Source organism: Sus scrofa, chromosome X (genome assembly GCF_000003025.6).
Source record: "Sus scrofa isolate TJ Tabasco breed Duroc chromosome X, Sscrofa11.1, whole genome shotgun sequence".
Lineage (NCBI taxonomy): Eukaryota > Metazoa > Chordata > Mammalia > Artiodactyla > Suidae > Sus > Sus scrofa.
Genome location: NC_010461.5, coordinates 50219239 through 50243211, shown reverse-complemented (window position 1 = coordinate 50243211; position 23973 = coordinate 50219239). Strand labels below are relative to the sequence as shown.

Below are 23973 nucleotides of genomic sequence, written 5' to 3'. Positions count from 1 at the left end.
CTTTCCAAAAGAGGGAGTGCTATGTTCCTACTTTGAGGAATTGTCTTAATCTGGCCAACCCAAACAAAGCTATTGTTGGAAATCTGTGAGTTCTGTATCTCTTAATTATTCTTGATGCTGAAGCTAAGGGTTTAAATAGGAAATATCTCTTTGTCTCACTCTGCAATTACAGGTGTCAAAGGAATGTTTAGCCACAGAAAAGAAGGGTAGAGAAAGGTGTGTCTAGCTGGGCCAGAAGACAGTGTTTTAGCTCAGGGTTGTATCACCTCTAAACCAAATGTGATGAGTAGCAATATGGTTTATAAGAAAGAATAGCAAAGTAAGAATTGAGAGTCCTAGGTTCAGGTCCTACCTTAGTCACTGACTGACTGAGAAATTCAGGTGAATCTTTTCCATCCTAGACCTTGTTCCCCAACTCTTTTTTTTTTCTTTTTAGGGCTGCACCCTTGGCATATGGAGGTCGCCAGGCTAGGGGTCTAATTGGAGCTGTAGCCGCTGGCCTATGCCACAGCCACAGCAATGGCAACACTGGATCTTTAACCCACTAAGTGAGGTCAGGGATCGAACCAAAAACCTCATTTCTGTTGCACCATGACAAAAACTCCTTGTTCCCTAACTCTTAAATGAGCAATTTGGAAGACTTGCTCTTTAAGTGCTATCTGGGTCTTATTTTCTCTCTGATTCTATGATATTTAGATATACTGTCACTAGAGAAAGTTGTGGTAGTGATCCAAGTTACTTCTGCATTTTATGCCATGTCTTCCTCTGCACCCATGAAGGCATATCTCAACTCAAGCATGAATATGTTAACATGGAATAATCTACTCCTTCTGTAGGTTAAGGGAGATCTCTAAATACTGCATTCAGTATAGAAAAAAAGGTCACCATCTATTAGACATCTATTAGAAAATATTCATTCATTCATTTATTCATTTATTTATTAATTACTTCTGGGAGTAGAAAGTGCCCCACAAACATTTAAGTTAAACTACCTTCATTTTACAAATGAGGAAGTAGGAAATAGGATGTTTTTTTATCAAAGTTATTCAGTGAGGCCAATAAGGGAAAATATAATTTTCAATGAATTCTCTGAAAAGATGACTTTCTTCTTTCTAAATCCAGACAGTGGGATAAAAGATTCTTAGCTTAGTTTTACGTCACCTTGACCAATGATTGGTTGTAATACCTCTTATAATCTTTTAACTTATATTATGATCAGAGAAACTGAGACACAGGGCAAGCAAAACTAAATATGCCTCATAAAGTTGCTTCCTCTTCCTCTCTGAGGAAGATAATCTCAGTCATCCAATACCTGTGAAATAAATTCTGTACTCAAATGCTTTAGGAAAGCTGAACTACCTTTCTGCAGTCATGTGTATTAGTGTTTCATACCCTTCACTATCAAGAAATTCTTCCTAGGTCTAATTGAGTTTGTCATGCTATAGCTTAATGACATTTCCATTGATATATTTAAGCCTGGAGTTTTCAAATTTATTAGCCATTTGGTTTTTCCTTTCTATGCCTCTCCTGAAGCTTCCCAATTGCCTTTATATTTTGGTGTACACATAGAAGATAACACATTATATAAAATAGTAATATTTGTATAGCACACTAAAGTAAAAGGATGAGACAGCTCATTGACCTGAAGTGACCAGCCAAGGGGTTTCTAGCTGCTCTAGGCTCTACTTGCCCATACCACCAGGGCACTCCAGGTCCTCTTCCTACTCTTAGTCCATTTTCTTGTAGGTTCTCATATTTTTTCTTGCTTATTTACAGAAGTTCCTTTTATATCCCAGATAGTAATCTCCTGCCAGTTTCCCATGTTGCAAATGTTTTCTTTTTGTCATCCTCTTACTTTTTAATGGTTTTATTTCATTTGAAGAAAGGATTTCTTGGCTCAAAAAGGGAAAGAAGAAAAGAACTGAAAACTAACAATTTAAACATTGTTTCTAACTTACCTTTTGCCATCATTAGCATGAGAAAAGCTAGTCATTTTGCAGTTATTCAACATATATTTATTAAGCAGCAGCTATATGCCAGGTCCTGTTTTAAACTCTAGAGATACAGCTGTGAACATGACAACCATGGTCATCATTCCCTAATTTTAATGAAATTATTTTCAAGATGTTTATCAGGTCTCCTATCAGGTCTGATACTTAACAGGCAAAATAATATATGATGTCTCTAGAAAGTCAGAACTGGGTGGGGCCCTGGAAATCTTTTATGATATATGCATTTTAGAGATGGATACACTGAGGTACATATTTGCAAGAGCCCTTCCCTAAAGGGTTTTTCAAAGTTTAGATGATCCAGAGGCTCCTTGATCCATCTTAATTCCCTGCAATTTTAGGAATCTTCCCTAGAGGTCATGGCTATGGTTTGTATCCTGTATCAAGGTACTAATTCCAGCTCAGTGCACTACATGTAGTTTTCTAGATCAACCCTTGTAGGTTTAGAAGGGATTTCCCATTGTGGCTCAATGGGATAAGGACTCAATATAGTATCCACGAGGATGCAGGTTCAATCTCTGGTCTCGCTCAGTGGATTAAGGATCTAGCATTGCCACAAGCTGCAGTGTAGGTCACAGATAGATCTGATGTTGACATGACTGTGGTGTAGGCCTGTAGCTACAGTTCCAATCCAATCCCTAGCCTGGGAACTTCCTTGCTGCAGGTGCGGATGTAAAAAAAGAAAGGAAAAAAGAAACAGAATGAAATACATAGGTAGCCTTCCTTGCCTGTTGTGATTGATTTTATTCCTGTAGTACTGCCTTTCCACCCATGCACACTACTCCTAGGAGAGATGAGGCTCTCAGAAACTACCTCTTTTCAATCAGTTCACACCTACTGCCATACTGCCCTTTTACTTTGTCTGCAGGGCTACCTGAAGCAGTGCCGGAAGAGAAGGGACATGTTCAGTGATGAGCAACTGAAGGTGATCTTTGGGAACATTGAAGACATCTACAGGTTTCAGATGGGCTTCGTAAGAGACCTGGAGAAACAGTACAACAATGATGACCCCCACCTCAGTGAGATAGGACCCTGCTTCCTGGAGCACGTAAGCATCTTACCCTTTGAGGAGGGTTTTTTTTTTTTTTTTTAAGGCTGCACCTGTAGCATATGGAGGTTCCCAGGCTAAGGGTCAGATCAGAGCTGTAGCCGCCAGCCTACACCAGAGCTGCAGCAACGGCAGATCCTTAACCCACTGAGCGAGGCTGGAGATCAAACCTGTGTCCTCATGGATACTAGTCAAATTCAGTTCCGCTGAGCCACTGTGGGAGCTCCTTGAAGAGGGTTTTAAGAGAGATTTGGAAGCCATGGGAGGAGTGTGTGAACTATCTGGTTCTGCTCAGTTGCTTTATCCCATGGTAAAGGATTGATTCCTCTCTGACCCTGTTGTTTACACCCTTGCTAGAGTATAAGGACTTAGGAAAGTACTGTGATTTGACCTAAGACTCTTTCTTTGCTATCCTCTTCCTTTTTTCCTTCTCCTTCTAGACAATTACCTGTAGGATTTTTCTTCAACTTCTCTTTTCTGTTCCTGTTGGGTTCAATTTCCAATGGACCCAGTGTTTTGGAAAGGACTCTGAGCATATATACATATTCCAGGAATCTGAGAGAATGACCATGGTCTCCGATCACATGAAAGTGGGCCCCTGCAAGGCAGGGGAAAACACTAGGATAGGGGGCATGACAAGTGTAGGTAGAGGGGCCACATGCGTTAGAGAAAAAATTCCATGTTTTCACTAGGAAATAGGAATTGAGGATGTGAGACCTACCTTTAGGGACTCTCTGGGTAACTTTGGGCAAGTTCCTTACCTTCTTTGAGTTTATGCACATGAAGTGTAAAAAAGTTTCACTGTATACCTCTGTGGTTCTCTAATATCTTTTGGGTCGCATTCTTACAATTAGGTGACCTAGTTGTTCTGATAACTACTCTTCCTCTTTTTGTGAAGTATTTAAAGAGGTAATACATGCACATGGTATAAAATTTAAATGACACATGAAAGTGTACAGCTGAAAATAAGTCTTCATTTAAATTCTCCTGCATTGAATATGGGAATGTGTGTTGAGAGGCTATCCCTAAGGCCACCCCTATGTTCAGCAATTTGCTCAAAGAAGTCCCAGGACTCAGCATATAATCATACTCATAGTTATGATGCATTACAACTAAAGAATACAAAGAAAAATCAGCAAAAGGAAAAGGAACTTGGGTCAAAGTCTGAAACCTGTACCTGGTTTCCAAGAGTCCTCTCCCATTCGAGTCACACTGTCATACTTAACTCCCCTTGCAGTGAGTTGTGACAACACATGTGCACCGCATTGTTCATACAAACTGTTTAGGCACAGTGAGCCACTCTTGTCAGGGAATGGTGAGAACCCTCTTGAGATCCAAGTTCTAAGATGCCAAGTTCTTAGACAACCTTTCTAGAAGCCCTTTATAGGATATGCTAACTCTTTTTTGCACAGTATTAAACTGGTTTGACCATTCTAGAAATCACCTGGGTAGTATTTATCAAAGCAAGGAACAACAGACTAGATATAGCAATTTGTGTAAATATCATAAATATAGTGTTGAGTTGGGAAAGTAGAGTATAGAATAGTGGTTTTCAATTGGAGTCTGCCCTGTGCATTTTAGGGTGTTTAGCAGCATTCCTGGTCTCTATCTACCAGAGGGTAGTAGTACTCTCCTAGTCATGACAACTAAAAATGTCTCCAGATATTGCCCCCTGAGAGATGAAAAGAATTACTTATCTACTGAAATGATCATATGCTTTTATCCTTTAATCTGTTAATGTGATGCATTTGGATTGAGTAATTTTCATATGTTAAATGAGTATTGTATTTACTGTGATAAACCCTATCTAAACATGGTAGGTTTTTTATGTATTAGTTTGACTTTTAAAAACTATTAGATTGTTGACCCTTTTATTATTCAGTTCTAGGACTTCATTTTTTTACCAGCTTTGTTTAGGTATAACTTATAAACAACGAGGTTCATAAGTGTCTAATTCAATGGGTTTTAACAAATGCATATAGTTATGTAACTACCAACATAATCAAGATATAGAATATTTCTATCAGTTCACCAAGTTCTAATATTCTCTTTGTTGTCAGTATTTGCTCTGACTCTGACCCTTGGCAAACAGTGATCTGCTTTCTGTCACCACAATTTAGCTTTTTCTTAGAATGTCATATAAATTGAATCACACAATAGTGATCTTATGTGTTTAGCTTCTTTCACCTAATGTAATTTCTTTGATATCCATCCGTATCGTTACATGTATTATTAGTTTTTTAAATTATAATTGATTTACAATGTTCTGTCAATTTCTGCTGTATAGCAAAATGACCCAATTCTATGTATATTTTTTTTCTTTTTCTCACATTATACTCCATTATGTTCCATCACAAGTGACTAGATATAGTTCCCTGTGCTATACAGCAGGATCTCATTGCTTATCCACTCCAAATGCTGTAGTTTGCACTTTTTAAACATTTCTTATCAGACACTAAGATAATTGAGAACATTGAATATTACAGAAAAAAAATTTCTTTATTAGATATGTTTTTCTGATTTTTTAATGTCTTGCCTATTTAGTTTCTCTTAAGAATAGTTTCTTAAAGTCCATGTTTAATAACGTCATCTTGATTTCTTTTCTCTATCAATTTCTCTTATCTACTATACACCTCTTAGGGTTTGCTCATGTCTTATATTCTCGTGTACCAGGTTAATGTTGAATGAGTACTGAACAATGTATACAAAAACTGTAGAGATATTTTTAAAACTTGGAAATAATTTTAAACTTACAAAAACGTTAAAAAATAAGAACAGTACAAAAGGTACTGATATAAGCATACCTTGGAAATGTGGATTCCAGACAAGGTACCCATACAGGCATACCTCAGAGATGTGGGTTTGATTCCAGACCACCATAATAAAGTGAGTCACACATTTTTTTTTTTTTGGTTTCCCAGTGCATCTAAAAGTAATTTTACATTATACTGTTGTCTATTAAGCGTGCAATAGCATTATGTCTAAAAAACATACATGGCTTAATTAAAAAAATACTTTATTGCTAAAAAATGCTGACTATCATCTGTGCCTTCAGCAAGCCATAATGTTTTTGCCAGTGGAGGGTCTTGCCTCATTGTTGGTCGCTTAAGGTTTGGGTGGCTGTGACAATTTCTTAAAATAAAACAATGAAGTTTTCTACGTTGATTGACTCTTCCTTTATTAACAATGTCTCTGTAGCATGCAATACTGTTTGACAGCATTTTACCAACAGAAGAACTTCTTTCAAAATGGAGTCAGTCCTCTCAAATCCTGCCACTGTTTTAGTAACTAAATTTATGTAATATTCTAAATCCTTTGCTGTCATTTCAACTGTCTTCACAGCATCTTTACCAGGAGTAGATTCCTCCTTTAGAAACTACTTTCCTTGCTCATAATGAGCAACTCCTCATCCATTAAAATTTTATCATGAGATTGTAGCAATTAAGTCACATCTTCAGCCTCCACTCCTAGTTCTAGTTCTCTTGCTGTTTCCATCACATCTACAGTTCCTTCCCCCACTGAAGTCTTAAACTTTTCAAAGTCATGCATGTGGGTTGGAGTCAACTTCTTCCAAACATTTTTAAAAATTATTTTTTATTCTTAAATTTTTTTACTTTTTTTTAATTTCCCCAATACATTATTTTTTTTTCTAGTGTACAGCATGGTGACCCAGTTACACATACATGTACACATTCTTTTTTCTCACATTATCATATTCCATCATAAGTGACTAGACATAGTTCCCAGTGCTACACAGCAGGATCTCATTGCTAATCCATTCCAAAGGCAATAGCCTGCATCTATTAACCCCAAGCTCCCAATCCATCTCCCTCCCTCCCCCTCACCCTTGGCAACCACAAGTCCTTTCTCCATGTCCATGATTTTCTTTTCTGTGGAAAGGTTCATTTGTGCCATATATTAGTTTCCAGATATAAGCGATGTCATATTGTATTTGTCTTTCTCTTTCTGACTTACTTCACTTGGTATGAGTCTCTAGTTTCATCCATGTTGCTACAAATGGCACTAATCAAGACAGTGTGGTACTGGTACCAAAATAGACATACAGACCAATGGAACAAACTTTTGTTAACATTGATATTTTGACCTCTTCCCATGAATCATATGAATGTTCTTAATGGCATCTAGAATGGTGACTTTTTTCTAGAAGCCTGTTGAATTGCTTTGTCTAGATCCAGCAGAGGATCACTATGTATGGCAGCTTAGCCTTACAAGATGTATTTCTTAAATCATAAGACTTGAAATTTAGAATTGCTTCTTGATCCATGGGCTGTTAGAAGACGTGAAAACAACAGTAATCTCATTGTACATCTCCATTAGAGCTCTTGGGTGACCAGATGAATTGTCAATGAGCGGGAATATTTTGAAAGGAATTTTTTCTGAGCTAATGCTCAATAGTGGGCTTAAATTATTCAGTAAACCATGTTGTGAACAGATTTGCTGTCATCCAGGTTTTGTTGTTTCATTTATAGAGCATAGACAGAGTGGATTTAATGTAATTCTTAAGGGCCTTGCAATTTTCATATTGGTAAATGAGCATTGGCTTCAGTTTAAACTCACCAGATGCATTAGCTCCTAACAATTTAGCACTTTCTGCTTCACCTTGCACTTTTATGTTATGGAGATGGCTTTTTTCTTTAGACGTCATGAACCAACGTCTGCTAGCTTTACCTTTTTCTTCTGCAGTTTTCTCACCTTTCTCAGTCTTCGTAGAATTGAAGAAAGTTAGAGTCTTTTCCCGGATTAGGCTTTGGCTTAAGGGAATGTTGTGACTGGTTTGATGTTCTATCCAGGCTACTCAAACTTTCTCTGTGTCAGAAACAAGGCTGTTTTAGCTTTCCTATCATTCATGTGTTCACTGCAGTAGCACTTTTTTTTTTTTGTCTTTTTTTGTTTTGCTATTTCTTGGACCACTCCCAAGGCATATGGAGGTTCCCAGGCTAGGGGTCGAATCGGAGCCATAGCCACTGGCCTATGCCAGACCCTCACCAACACGGGATCCAAGCCGCGTCTGCAACCTACACCACAGCTCCAGCAACACCGGGTCTTTAACCCACTGAGCAAGGGCAGGGATCGAACCCGCAACCTCATGGTTCCTAGTCGAATTTGTTAACCACTGCGCCACGATGGGAACTCCTGCAGTAGTACTTTTAATTTCCTTCAAGAAATGTTCCTGTGCATTCACAACCTGGCTGTTTGGCACAAAAGGGCTAGCTTTCAGCCTATCTCAGCTTTTGACATGCCCTCATTACTAAGCTTACTCATTTCTAGCTTTTGATTTAAGGTAATGATATATAATACTTCCTTTCACTAGAGGCCATTGTAGGGTTATTAATTAACTTAATTTCAATATTATTGTGTCTCAGGGAATATGAGGCCCAAGGAGAGGGAGACAGATGGGGGAATAGTGCAGCAGTCAAAACACACAACATTCACTTTCTTACATGGGTACAGTTTGTAGCACCCCCAAACAATTATAGTAATAACATCAAAGATCACTGATCACAAATCACCATAACAAATAGAGTGAAAAAGTTTGAAACATTGCAAAATTACCAAAATGTAGCACAGAGTCACAAGTGAGCAAGTGTTGGAAAATTGTGCCAATAGACTTGCTCCTCCAGGATTTCCACAAACCTTCAATCTGTAAAAAATGCAGTATCTGTGAAGCACAGTGAAGTTAAGTGCAATAAAGTACAATAAAGTACCATTTATCCAGATGCACTTAATATTAACATTCCACTGATCTTGCTTTATCATTTGAACTTACTTACTCTGTCTCCTTACTCTCCCCTCCTCCCCCTTTTCTCTCTCTCCTTTTCACTCTCTCTCTACACACACACACACACACACACACACACACACACACACACACACACATACACACACGTATGCGGGTATATTTTTTCCTCAGCCATTTGTGTTTAACCTGCATATATCATTCCCTTTACTCCAGAGTGATCAAAGGTCTATTTTCTTTTTCTTTCTTTCTTTCTTTCTTTTTTTTTTTTTTTTTTTTTTTTTTTTTTTTTTTGTCTTTTTGCCTTTTCTAGGGCTGCTCCCATGGCATATGGAGGTTCCCAGTCTAGGGGTCTAATCGGAGCTGTAGCCACTGGCCTACGGCACAGCCACAGCAATGTGGGATCCGAGCCACGTCTGCAACATACACCACAGTTCATGGCAACACCGGATCCTTAACCCACTGAGCAAGGCCATGGATCAAACCCGCAACCTCATGGTTCGTAGTTGGATTTGTTAACCACTGAGCCATGACAGGAACTCCTCAAAGTTCTATTTTCTAAGGAATATTTTATTTTACTTGTCTTTTGTGTTTTTAGGGCCACACCCATGGCACATGGAGGTTCCCAGGCTAGGGGTCAAATTGGAGCTCTAGCCGCTGACCTACACCACAGCCACAGCAATGCCAGATCCAAGCCATGTCTGCAGCCTACACCACAGCTCACAGCAACGCTAGTTCCTTAACCCACTGAGTGGGGCCAGGGATCAAACCTGCATCCTCATGGATCCTGGTCAGATTCATTTCTGCTGAGCCACGATGGGAACTCCTCCTAAGGAATATTTTATGGAGATAATTTTAGGCTCTGTATGATGTGATTCCTACAAACAGAAATTTATTATATTCTCCAGATTTTCTAGCTTTTCTCAGTGGTAATATTTATTTAAAACCATTTAGTCTACCACTACCTGAATAGAACCTCTGACCTATCTCTTTTTATGATCCAGTGCTAGAACTTTAATGCCATAATGTGTTTTACTCTTTTCAGGGCCAATCGCCTCTCATTATCCTTCTTTTATAAAATTTGCTTGCTATTCTTATGTATTTTTATATAAAGATTTTTCAGAATTAGTTATCTAACTCCCAAATAATTTCTTCATATTACTTTATGAATCAAATTTGAAAAGATTGACATTGTTATTATTTTGATATTTCTACATAAGATCAGAGTCTGAATTTCCATTTCTCCAAAACTTCTTTCAGAGTCCTCAATAGCCTTTCCCTTTCTCTCCGTTTTTCCTCTGCTCACAGCAAGATGGATTCTGGATATACTCTGAGTACTGTAACAACCACCTGGATGCTTGTATGGAGCTCTCCAAACTGATGAAAGACAGCCGCTACCAGCACTTCTTTGAGGCCTGTCGCCTCTTGCAGCAGATGATCGACATTGCTATTGATGGTTTCCTTTTGACGCCAGTGCAGAAGATCTGCAAGTATCCCTTACAGTTGGCTGAGCTCCTTAAATATACCGCCCAGGACCATAGGTAAGGGATTGAGGGAGGCAAGAGTGAGGGAGAGAGCCTCCTGTACATGTTGGTCCTTATTGAGAATGTATGTCCTTTTGCCTTTTCTGAGCTTTTGTAAATTTATATGTGCAATGGCATGACGATGTATTTATTCTTGGTTACCTCTCAAGACTGTTGTATGTATAAAGTGAAGCAGTGCTTATAAGAGTCTCCTATAAATTTGAAAATCAATATTTACACAAAATCAGTATGCATCAGTATTGTACAACTTAGACACTGCCTTCAGGGAGCTTATAGCATGGTCCTTAGTTTGGAGTACAGCCAAATGAATCGACCGAGGTAGAATAATTCATCATTTTATTCTGCTCTAATAATTCATCATTTTATTCTGCTTTCCTTAATAGAATCAAATTTCTTGGTACCAGACTGCCCAACTTGTAATGACCTTAGATTTCTTCTCAAAGGCCATATTCCTGGTCTTCTTTAGTGTCTTCAACTCTCCTCAGCCTTGTCCCAACTGTACCTTTTCCTTAGACCCAGAGCATGACTTGGGGGAAATAGACTTGAGACCTCCCCTGAAGTTTCTTATTCACAGTTTTTTTCAGTATTTCCAATAAACTCAACCCAGAAAGGACCAAGGAGCTTATCTCTCTCTGAATGGAAATGAAACTCCTAACCCCCTACCAGTAATTCGGGAATCATCTACAGTGAACCATTCCCTACTCTTTCACATGCTTTACTTCACAACCTAGAACCCTCAGCCTATTTCTAGCCTGCTTTTAATTGGTTTTAAAACCCTGACCATAAGTTTTTTAGCCCAACTCTCAGCTCTCTTCCTAAGCACTCTAATAATAATAAGCCTTTTGCAAATTTCCCTTAGTTTCTGCCCGATTCTCATCAAGCCTGCTTCCTACTTTCATTTGGCTCCATTGCCTAGTTTCCTTGGAGCTGACTTCCTCACATAGTTGCATAAAGCCATGGTGTAGGTCAGTCAGTTTTGTTTATATCAAGCTTATAGGCCAATCCTTAGGTTTATTTTTAAGTTGATATTTTTCCTTTTGTAAACCATGTGCTTCAATGTTTCTGGAGCACTGGACAGATTTCAGTTTTGAAACCAAATGTAGCACTGAGCTCTCCTTTGTGTGATTAACAACACCAGTGGTAGCTCTGCCTTCCATGCTTTCATAGCTGTGAGGGAGGCAGGTATAGAAGGACCTTGAAAAGAAAGACTCTGCTCCCTTTTCCCTGAGTCTGTTTACTAACCGGGGGATTGTAGAAGTACTCATTAGACATGAAATATGGAGGTGACTAAATTTAACTTAAAAGATTTAATATAGTACATTGTCAGAACTGAGTCCCGAGTGTTCTAAGGATATAGTTTCTTGTGAGAGATAATAGTATACTGAAGAACTACCACTAAAATTAAGATATTTTAAAAATAAAAATGGAAAACATTTGTAGTACCTAAAATGGAAAGGGCCTTAAAGACAGATCTTATAATCAGATTTCCTCATTCTATAGATATAAGGGCTGAGTCTCAGAAAGGGTAAATTTGCCATTCCTCTACTCCTTTACCTTGTGAGTGAAACTGCTACCTCAAAGCCTTCTTGCCTTCTGGGTACCTGATCCCCTCTCCTTCTACCACCTTAACTCTAGAATACTGAGAGAGTGGCTCAGGTAGTGGCAGGCTATACCAATCCCTGTTCTCATTTGGGGTAACCCATTAGTCCCAGCACTATCCCCAGGCCATGGGCCACTCCTTCTGGCCAGCCTCAGGAATCTGTATTAAGATGATAGCTCCTATGAAACATGTCAGAGCAGCTCAGATTTGAAGGCAGTTAGAGGCTACTGCCAGCTTGAAGGTTTAGTCAGATAGGTGTTCAGGTAGGTCTAAACTGCCGGCAGGCAGAGTAGTTTCTGAGGGATAAGATTAGGTGGATAGAGGGTGATAAATGGAGAAGAATACTACCTTCGTTTATCAAAAGGTAATGTCTCCGCCCCACCCCCCACCCAACCTTTCTTAAGCTGACAAGAAAGACTCTATAAGAGGGAGGTTAGCTAACATGTCTGGAAATAAGACAACCTTGGTTCATTTGGTTTCCTTACTAGGATACTGGGCCCAACTGCATCTGGAAGCCTGAGGGCTCTGAGCGGGTTCAGACTAGACCACAGCTATTTACTTATTTCTTTCCTCACTCCTAAAGCTAGTGGGGAGGGTTAAAGGTGGGGATATTTCCCACCTCTAACCATTGTGAGAAAGGCTGCCAGCTAAAAATGTCAAAGCTTGACTGACAGTATGGCACAGTGGCAGTGATAAATTCATGGCTGAGTAATACATGGGGTCAGGCAGAGGCAATGGGCATTCTCATGCCAGTGCTGTCCAATAGAACTTTGTACAGTGATATAAATATTCTATATTTGTGCTATTCAATATAATAGCCACTGGCCACTGATGGCTCTTAGGTACTGAGAAATGTAGCTGGTGTAACTAGAGAACAAAATTTGAAATCTTTATTTAATTTTAATTAAATGTTGCTAGTGGCTACATATTGGACAAGTGCAATGCTATGCTTTACCTCCCAGAAAGTGGCTTATGGCATTTTACCAAAGCTTTATAATCAGAGAGAGGAATAGTTGGGAGACAGAAAAAGGCCCAAAGAACAGAGGTGATTATTTATGTCAGTAACTACTGCACTGCAACCATGTCTTCTCTCATTACCCTAACCTGCTTCTAAATGGCAGATCCAGATAGTCTTGCCAGGGCAAAACTTTGACAGTGTTACAGAGCACAATAGTTCCCCCATAGGTTGGAGCAAGTAACTGAAGAAGGATGAAATGTAACAGGAACAAATCTAATATTTTATAGTTGAGTCTAATAAATCAGCAATTCAAGGACAGACTGAGAGAGATAAAACTTCTATACAGCATATTTTAAAGAGATTTAAAAAGTTTTGGTTGACTGTAAGTTCAATATGAGTCAGAAGTGAGATCCAAAAGAAAAACTGATAGTAACTAACATTAATTAAAGCTCAGAAGAAAGAAGAGTTTTGGGTGTGTGTGTGTGTGTTTTATGTTTGTTTTAACAGAGTTTTCTTGAGACAGAATAGACTGGTTTAGAAGGTATAGTGAGCATCCTGTCACTGGAAATGATAAAATATAATAGCATTTGAAGACTGGTCTGGCAGGTGTGCAGAGAAAAGACTGGAGCCAGGGAGGCCAGCTAAAAGCAGATATTGTGTGGCATCTGCCCTGGCAGTTAGAATCCCCTTTCTCCTGTGCTGTGTTTGTGCCACCAGTCCACACTTCAGGGTATTAGTAAAGAAAAAGAGAGTTGCTCTGCTCTTCTTTTCCTCCTTTTGTCTTTCTAATTGGTACTGGGACAGAAAGCAGGTTAGTGACCACAAAGCATGTTCAGTTTCTCTGAGGAAAAGGTAGTTAAGACTGAACTGTAACTCATTTTCCTGCCTTCTCAATTTATTGTAACCCCACCAAATGTCTGGGATCTCACTTTTAATCTGCTTTTCACAGGGTTGGAAATTAGAGAAAGCAGAAAAACTGAGCATAGTGGTATAAACCTTCAACAAGTGGGATATCCGAAGTCCCAGGAAGCTAGGCCTCGTATTGCACTTCTGGAATTAGTAGTTTAGAGATAGGAGTTCCTGTCGGGGCGCAGCAGAGATGAATCCGACTAGGAATCATGAGGTTGCGGGTTCGATCCCTGGCCTCTCTCAGTGGGTTAAGGATCCGGCATTGGTATGAGCTGTGATGTAAGTCACAGACACGGCTCAGATCTGGCATTGCTGTGGCTCTGGTGTAGGCTGGCAGCAACAGCTCCTATTAGACCCCTAGCCTGGGAACCTCCATATGCTGTAAGGGCAGCCTTCAAAGACAAAAAAGACAAAAAAAAAAAAAGAAAAAAAGAAAAAAAAAGAAGTTTAAAGAGATAAAGCGATAACTCCTATAATGTCTATACTAGAGAAATGTTTTATTTGTATTAGTGATACTGCTAACAATTACTATGAGCGAAGAGTAACACAGTTTTCGTGAATTATTAGAACTTAATAATTAAGCAAATTTTACTGTAATTCTCCCCATTTTATGGATGGGGAAACTGAGTCACTGAGAGAATGAATGAGACTTGTCAAAGGCCATACCACTAGTCAGCGACAGAACTAGGATTTAGGGAGTCCCCGTCGTGGTTCAGCAGTAACAAACCCGAGGAGTTCCATGAGGACCTGAGTTCAACCCCTGGCCTCCCTTAGTGGGTTAAGGATCTGGTATTGCCATGAACTATGGTGGAGGTTGCAGTTATGTCTCAGATCCTGTGTGGCTGTGGCTGTGGCAGTGGCATAGGCCAGCAGCTGTAGCTCCAATTTGACCCCTGGCCTGGAAACTTCCATATGCCGAGGGTACGGCCCTAAAAAGACAAAAAAAAAAAAAGAAAGAAAGAAAAAAAAAACCCTAGGATTTGTGCCCAAGGAGTCTGGCTCTAGACTCTGTTCTTAACCACTGTGCTACATCCTGTTTCTATATGGTGTAGGAGGAAAGGTTTGGATGTTATTTCATAGTTACTTTGGCCAGAATTCCCTAGAAATAAGTGATGGAACAGATGGTAAAGTTGTCTGGACCATGCCATGTGTGAGATTCTCGTCTTAGTCCTTGGCTGATTGTGTCAGATAGGGCACAAAAAGAATGGCATAAAAATATAGGAGTCTATTTCTCTTTCTTGTTAAAAAAAAAAAAAAAAGGTCTTCAGGTAGGCAGTTTAAGACTGCTATGCTGACTCAATAGTTATCAGAGACTTAGACTTCCAGTTTTCTGTTATCCTATTCCCCAGGAGTATGAACCTTGTCATTTATGGTCTAAGAGGGTTGCTAGAACCCTCTATGTTCCAAACATCTACGTATTCTAAACATCGAGATTAAGTAAGGACCAAAGAAGGGCATGCTGTCTTCCTTAAAGGAGGTTTCTTATAAGTTCTAACTAGCACTTTTGTTTACTTATCACTAAACAGAACTTGATCACGAGTCACCTCTTCCTGTAAAGAAAGATAGGAAATGTAGTCTTTTACTCCATGTGGCATAGATTGTATCTGAAAATCAGGGCTCTGTTACTAAGCAGAAAGAGGAGAATGGATATGAGGTTGGTACCCAGCAATTTGGTTCTATAGCACATTGACTTATCCAACTTGTAAATTTGTGTTTCCACAGTGACTACAGGTATGTGGCAGCTGCTCTGGCTGTCATGAGAAATGTGACTCAGCAGATCAATGAACGTAAGCGGCGTTTGGAGAATATCGACAAGATTGCCCAATGGCAGGCCTCTGTCCTAGACTGGGAGGTAGGACCTTTACCAATAGGGGCGTTGGAGAGTCTGAATACCTTAGCCAGAACCTTATGTCTTAGCCAGAGATGAGCACAAAGTCATTATATTTGAAGGGCAGTGGAAAGGATTTAGATTAGAGCCAAGATAAAACTTCCTCATAATGAGAGTTCTTGTGTACTTGAATAGCTTTCTAAGATGTTTGGAGAAATCTCTGTGACAATACTTCATTAGGAAAGGAAAGAATCATCTCTTCACTGCCAGGAAACAGTTGGGTTGACTCAGTAGCCTCAGCGCTTTCAAGTCCTGGAATGTTATAACCACCAGAAGAACACTTGGATAAGGAGGATACTACTAATGTACTCCCAGACAAGAATGCAAGGTTGGTTCTCTGATGCAGGCCAGCCAACATACTTGTTTTCTTTTTGATGGGATTACCACACCCTGATACATCTATTAGTTCTTTGCAAGCCTCTACACTTGGGGCTGAGGCCACAACCATCATCTTTGTCCAACCACTAGACCAGATTCTGTATTATTTTTTTATTTATCATCTGCTTATAAAAATAATTCCTGAGCCTTCAATTCTATTGGAAACCAGCCATGACTTCTCTGAACTCAAAGCCTTCAGTGAAATCACCAAAGCCTTCTCTTCAGAGATGCTTACTTGCAGAAGATATACACAGCCTAACTAATAAATGGAGATTTTTTGCCTCTAATGCCACTGCACTGTTGAGTTACAGAGGTATCTGTTCATTTGAATTAAGGTAGTGAATTTTAAGTCCTCACAGGTACCTATGTGTTAAGTACACTATTTAATGTTTGTCTCTTGTGCTGATCAAGAGAACCAGGAGTAATGACATTCCACATTTATCTCTCAGGCTCAAGTTATGGAATCTGACAGTCCAAAGCTAACATAACCAAGATGAGAGAGGTTAGGCATGCTACCAGGGAGGAGGTGGCATATGGAAGTTCCCAGGCTAGGGGTCAAATCGGAGCTTAGTTGCTGGCCTATGCCACAACAACAGAGATCTGAACCTCGTCTGTGACCTACACCACAGCTCACAGCAATGCTGGATCCTTAACCCACTGAGCAAGGCCAGGGATCAAACTTGCATCCTCACGCATAGTAGTCAGGTTCATTAACCACTGAGCCACGACAGGAACTGCAGAGGTGGCAATCTTAAGCTTCGTGGTAATAGTGTAGAAGTGGGGTCATCTCCCCACTCCACTGGCCTCCTCAAGGTATCATTGCCTGCAATTTGAAAGGTAGTATCTCTCTAACTTTTCAAGCAATTTAGCCCATTCCAAGGAAATTAAATATTAGCCTTATAGTTACTTAACTCAGGTCCAGAAAAAAAATTTTTCCTGCTTAATGTTCTTTTTAAACTGCTGCACCTCTTCCAGTCTCCTGTTTCCTGCAACCCAATCACTTTCCTTTATGATATTGCAGGGGCTTGTTTTTGCAGTAAAGGTTCCATAGCTAAATAAGACAGTAAGACTGCCTTGGAAGAAAATCCAAATCCCTGTAAGGCTAAATGTGACATGCTAGGAGGCCTTCCCCAGAAAGCAATAGGATATATCCAATCCATGGCTTGTTGATTCTTGGCATAGGTGGCCCAATCTCACTGATTCCCTGGTATAGGTTCTTTGTATGTTCCACCTGCCCAAGCAGTTGAACAGGCAGAGAGAGAGAGAGAGATAGTGCCAGTTTGCTGAGGGCTGCTGTGGACAAGCCTTGAAAATCAAGAAAATGAAGCAATACTTGCTCTCTTTGCCACTCCCTTGCCTCCTCCAGATATTTGAACAAACAGGGTGGCTGTCAAAAGCATCTACATGATAATTTCAGTTTAATTTGTCAAATAAAAAAGAAGAGTCATAGAAGAAACCTTCAGAGCTTAATCTTCCTTAAAGGGGAATTAGGAAAGGGAATGGAGAGTTAGTGGCATATAGACAATTGGTACCTGCTCAATAAATCAGGGTATTTGGCTAAAGAGCATGAGATCTTGTATTATATCCAGACATGGCCCTCCCTCAACCTATTGCATGAACATTCTTGGTCTTTTTGCCCAATTCCTATTCCCTGCCAGCCTATGGGGATTAGATTTCCTAGAGTACCCTTTGTTCTGCCCCACCCCTCAGAGCTCCTAAAAATCAGTATACAAATGAAAGTATCCCTATGCCTCTAAATAACAATCAGTACCTTAGAACTGCTTAGGGGAGCAGCTGGAAAAAGAACCTGTTTCCAAGAATTGCAGTTTCTAGGAAATTTCCATTTCTAATACCTCTGATGCTGATGGTTGAGCTGTCACTTTGCTACTCTTCACATGCATTAGATCCACTTGAAAAGAAGGGAGAAGGAACATATCCCTGAAAGCTTCTTTTTATTTTTTTTCTGGAGATTTTTACCAGGATCCCAAGTATACAGCTCATGTTTAGGAACTTGATTGTGTATGGTTGTGATTTCCTCTTCATAGCACTCCTCCCTTCACAGCCTGGTTGTATAACACTCAAGGGCATATTCTAGTTTACCAATGGGTGTATGAATCCTAAGAAGTTGGAGGAAGCATGAATACCCAACGTGATGGAGGCAGCAAAAGCATCTATTTAAAAGCTAAAGTGGTTTGATGAGACATATTCCTGGAACCAGGAAATCAAATATGGAGCTGGATGGATTTGTCATTTCCATGCCCTCCTGTCAGCAGGCAGCATTGAAAATAAACTATATGAAAAGATAGCATGTCCCTTGTCCTTCTCTCTTTCGATGTGCTCAGGGTGCAACCCCACATCAGGCAATTGGCCTGTAATTAAAATGGGGTGCTGGGCATTGGGATATCAAGATGAATGATATGTGGCCTTGGTTATCTAAGGAGAGCACGTATGTTCCAGGCAGAGGAAATAGCGTGAGCAAAATCTTAGAAGAATTGTCTATGGGTGAGGGGGAGGTGGGAGGGGATTGCATTTGTGGGGTCAAGGCAAAAAACTGTGTGGTGCAAGTAGGGCAGAGGAGGCAAAGGGTGAAAGCTCTAAACTCTGAGAGGTCCCTCTCCTCTACATGAACTAAATGAGCCAAACAGGAACCATTGTATTAGCCCCATGGTCTAAATGAGGAAACATGTTGATAGTGATTAACTGTTTCCCAAGAGCAGAGTGAGTTTGTAGCAGCACAGGGCCTAGAACTGAGATTCTCACTTCAGAAATCTTCCAAGGCAACTGGTTGTTCCACTGAGGGATCATTATTCTGCTGTGGTTTGATGGTTTAGACCACGGACTTTAGAGGGAATCTTTCCTGGATTCTGCCACTTTGAACATATTACTTCCAATTTCTTTGACCTTGGTTTTGGGGCAAATAACAGTACATCCCTTATTGGGTTGTACTGTTTTTACAGTAATAGTCATGGAAATAACTATTATTACATAGAGCTTACAGTGTGATGTGTACTTTCCAAAGCACTGTATATATATTAACATTTATAATACTTAACAATAGCCAAACGAGGTTGGTAATATTATTATCATCATTTTAAAGATGAGAAAACTGAGGTGCAGAAAGGACAAGTGAGTTGCCTGATATCAATCATCTTGGTGAACACAGAGGTGTATTTTTTCATTTATTTTTCTTGGTGGGGTGGCACCAGTACTTATGGAAAGTGCTTAAAATACAGTTGATAAAATTGGGGTGCTCCCTATCTGGTACAGTGGGTGGACCAAATGCCCCTGAGTAATCTTCTTGGTCTGATTATCCTCACATTAGAAAGTGGTGCTTTGAAAAGTCATCCTGGCCATCTTTGTATGGCATTGGCCCCTTTATATAGCTTTCTTTCACTGCATACATATTCAAAGTAGACTGTGGCACATCTTCCTGGCCTGTTCTCAAGGTGGGGCATGGCAGAAGAGTACCACTATCAACTTCCCATCCCTGCAGCAAGAAGTCTTGCAGGGCTCCCTCCCTCACTCTGAGGGATTCCTCTTCTAGTCTTGAACCTCTAGAGGTCCTTTGCTAGTATGTGGGCCTATTGAGGAATAGTGTTTACCTAAGTTTCAGGGAACCCCTGAGATGTAGTCTGGAATCACACTAGTATCTCTGAGCATTCTTTCTGAAGTTGTATTATTAGAAAATATTTCTACTGAACTCCGTTTTTCCTTCCCATCCCTTAGATTGGAAAAAAGTGGTATACTTGGGAATGCCACTTCCAGCTACCTCTATCTTTGGACCATGGCCATGCCTAGGCTCTTTGCCTCTGATGATTGTTTCTGGGAAGATGTGGAAGACCCCATCTCTAACCTTAACTTGAAACTATTGGGTACAAGGCTGAGATCTTAGCATTAGAATATCAGGGCTAGAACCTTAGAGATTATCCTCATATACTTCATTTAATAGCTGGGAAAACTAAGACCCAGAGAGAGGAAAAGGATGACCCTCCAATGACTTTTTGGGCTGGAGACAAATATAATATAGTGGCAAGAGTGAACATATTCTCTGGAGCTACAGAATTGGAGTTGGATTGCAGATCTTTGGCTCAGTAGCTGGGAGACCTTGGCTGATCCCTTCACCTATTTGTAACTTAGACTATGGAAATGTCAGTAAGACTATATACCTCCCAGGGCTATGCTATTGTGAGACTTATAAGAGACAGAGTGAAAATATGTAGCACAATGTCTGATCCCTACAGGTGCTCACTAAATGTTAATTCTTCTGAGTCAGGAGGCCAGTGCTCTTTGTCCCATGGTTTTCCTTGCATTTTATGAGTTCTGAGTACACCTACATTATACTCCTCTACTGAGGTGTAAGCTCCTTGAGAACAGGGCCAAGTCTGGCCTGGCATCTGACATACACCCCTACATATTTTTGACCTATCAGAGTTCTTATAAATAAGAGACCCTTAGAAACTCTGTAGAATAGAGTTAGTTAGGAGTTAGGTATCTTGGTGAGTTTTTTGTTGTGTCTGATTTTACATAGCAAGGAGGATAAGTGAATTATTCACACTTTCTGAATAACAGACCCAGGATGTTTCCTATTTAGTCAATAGATTTTAATTAACTGAGAAAAGAAGAAAAAATAATTTTAAGAAGGTGAATATATTTTCCTTTTCTCCCTCAATCATCATCTCCTTTGTATCCTTCCCTGTCTTCTTTTACTTCTCTGGGAAGCAGAGAGACTTCTAGCACCTGCTCAGGCTTACTCTTCAGGTACAAAAAGAGACTTAAAGACTAGAACTGGGATGAAAGATTGGGGCAGAAAGAGAGGTTCATAGAGAAAAAGAGAGAGGGAAAGTAAGAGAGAAACAGATGGAGAACCTCATGTCAGCTGAAGCCTCTAGGGCCAGAGAGCAGATGGTATAGAGGGACTGTAGTAGTCCTTGGTAGTGGGGCTTATTTGGCCTCAGGGTAAAAAAGAGTATGGGTCTTTATAGCTCATGGAGACTTTCAAGGACTCCCTACATTCCTCTTCCTTACCAGACCCTTTCTGCCCTCCTCCTGCCCCAGCCTGTTCCCAGCCCTAGGTTCCTCTAGGCAGGTGAAGGTGTCACCCCTCCTGCCTGGCTGCCTCTCACTATCACGTGTCTTTCCCAGGGTGAGGACATCCTAGACAGGAGCTCGGAGCTGATCTACACTGGGGAGATGGCCTGGATCTACCAGCCCTATGGCCGCAACCAGCAGCGGGTGTTCTTCCTGTTTGACCACCAGATGGTCCTGTGCAAGAAGGTAACCCCACCTCTTTCTTCCCTGAGGGAGATGGGCACCTCAGGGACACAAGACCCTTCCTATACATCATCCCCCAGCTCCAAGTGAAGTGAGATAACCCTGCTGGACAAAAACCAGACAGCAGATAGGCAGCAATTCCATATCAGGATCACTGGTATGGCATGAATATCACAGCAGGGCTGATTTATGGGCAGTGAAACTCTGAAATTAGTAAATTTTATCATAGTATTTTTTTTTTTACCCTTTGCTATCCTGCTCTTCGTGGTGACCTTTCTTATTCTCTTCCACCTAGTGCTAATAGCCTATTGGTTTGTTTCAGTTAAATATTAGAAGTTCCTATTGTGGCTCAGCAGGTTAAGAACTTGACATACTATCCATGAGGATGCAGGTTCGGTTCCTGGTCCTGCTCAGTGGGTTAAGGATCCGGCATTGCCACAAGCTGTAGCATAGGTCGCAGATGTGGCTTGGATCCCACATTGCTGTGGCTGTGGCATAGGCCAGCAGCTGCAGCTCCAATTTGACCCCTAGCCTGGGAACTTCCATACACTGCAGGTGTGGCCATAAGAAGAAAAAAAGAAAAAAAAAATAAAACTGAAAATATTTCTATCCCAGTTGGTGAACAGTGGCGTCCCTGAGCACTGCCCCCCATTTCTACTCTAATAGTCCTGGCCATCTGGCCCCTTACTGCCCTGGGAACCAACAAGGGAACTCCTACCTTACAGGTAGGTATCTTTTTGATACAGGTTTTTTCCATGTTCCCCTACCCATTTCCTATGCAAGGTGTGTCACATCCCTATAACTCTCAGCTGTGCTCTTCTTTACCCTCTCTTTTCTATATCTACTTGAGAAAAGGTATTGCTCTTGTCATCAACTCCTGGCTGACTCACTATGAGTGTTGGTTTATTTGTTCTACTCTTTGGTAGGTAGGAGAATGTTCTCAACCTAATTCCTCCTGATGGGATACTGTTTCCTCCACCTCCTCCCTTAGGATTGGGTGTTTAGATAACTTTTGGCTCCAGGGTCTGGCCAGAAAGAATTTGAGAACAGAGAAGGTAAAAAAAGGAGGGAGAGAAAACCAAAGAATGCTTAGAGTGATGTTTTCAACTCATCATCCTTCCCTTGGCTCTTTTCCTAATCCAATCCCAGTAGCAAATATCTCTGAAAGGAGTAGTCATGAAACACCAGGTTAAATGTTGTCATCTTTTCCAGCCTAGAACATAAAACAAACATTTGTTTTTAAGCCCCCTGTTTTCTGTGCATTACCATATCTTACATTAAATCTTTGTCCATTTGCCTTTGATAGTAGATTGAGGGAACATATTGAGTTTTGAGTTAAACTGCCTCAGTATTTGGGCATAAGCTTTAAATGCCAGCTTTAGATCCAAAAGCTGGCTAGTTAATGGACATAATTACTGCCTTGGTCCGAACCTGGCCCTGGAAGAGAGGACTTTTATGAATCTGGAACTTGGTCAAACACTCAGCCTTCTTATTAACTACCTTCAACTCTTCCTTAGACTTCCATCAAATCAGGATGCAAGATTTTTAAGGGATAATTTAGGTAGCCAAAGGAATTCTCAGCATATCAGCCATGTCACCAGTAGGCATGTGCCCTTTCTTCCCACTCTTCATGTTTACACTCAGAACAACAAGTCATAGAGAGACATAGCAAAATAATTAGGAAACTGGTTTATTTTAGGGTTACCCACCATTTAGACCCTGTTGATTTGGGCATCTGACAGTGAAGGCTGGGATTACTTTAGTAAAATGTGAAACCCAGCTCTGAAAAGAAGTGGCTATAGGAGACAGGGCCAGGGGTCAGAACACGAAATAGTGAGGCAAAGGCTAGGAATAAAAGGAAGAAACAAGATGAAGAGTGGGCTTAGTTTAGGAGCCAGGGGACAGTTGAAGACGAAAATGGAATGATGAGTCAGCTCTAAGCCAGCTAGTGGGAGCCAATGATTAAGGAGAAATCAAGGCATGTCAGAGGGTTAAAACTAGCAAAGCTGGCAGGATGGGGATCACAGGTAACAAAGGTGACAAAAACAAGAGAAACCTTGAAGCTTGCATAACTTTGCTCTAGTGGGAGCCTTCCTTTTCTAGTGAGAACTATGGGCTCACCTTCCAGAGCAAAGCTCACCCAGAGTTTGGAGTATAAAGGCCACTAACTCTACATTCTTGGGACTTCTTGACTCTGGTTTCTCAGAGCATGAGCAGCTACAGCCTTATTTTTCAAAGGCTATTAAAATTATATCTAATATTTGTGTTGCAACTATGGTTGAGGATTTCTTTATGGTATCTACAGTAGGCCTTTTTATTCAGCAAATGAGGAGTAAACTTTTGATAAATGACCATGGGGTCGAAAGAAGATTTGTCTGCTGGGTTGCTGAGGGAACTTTTGCTGTTGCTATAAAAGACTGCACAAAGATTCCTGGAGGTGAAGATTTCCTTAGCAAAGGATATCTACAAAGGAAAAGAAGGAGAAGGGCCAGGACTATGACTGGGTGAGTAAGCACTCACCTCAGGCACATACTTAAAAAGGATGCCCCAAAACACAGTAGTCCTTTTTACAGGGAATAAAAGGGACAAGCGAGCTAAGTAATCAAATGT

At 40.4% G+C, this 23973-nt stretch overlaps 1 protein-coding gene across 11 annotated transcripts in view; it reads left to right on the top strand.

The window, feature by feature from the left end:
* ARHGEF9 (Cdc42 guanine nucleotide exchange factor 9) overlaps window positions 1-23973 on the top strand; it is a 418109-nt gene that overhangs the window by 334809 nt on the left and 59327 nt on the right. For all 11 annotated transcript variants that reach the window (XM_021080634.1, XM_021080633.1, XM_021080635.1 and 8 more), the window contains 4 exons: window positions 2878-3057; window positions 10124-10356; window positions 15549-15678; window positions 21235-21366. In XM_021080634.1, the coding sequence (XP_020936293.1) occupies window positions 2878-3057; window positions 10124-10356; window positions 15549-15678; window positions 21235-21366 (675 nt within the window). The remainder of the gene's footprint in view (window positions 1-2877; window positions 3058-10123; window positions 10357-15548; window positions 15679-21234; window positions 21367-23973) is intronic.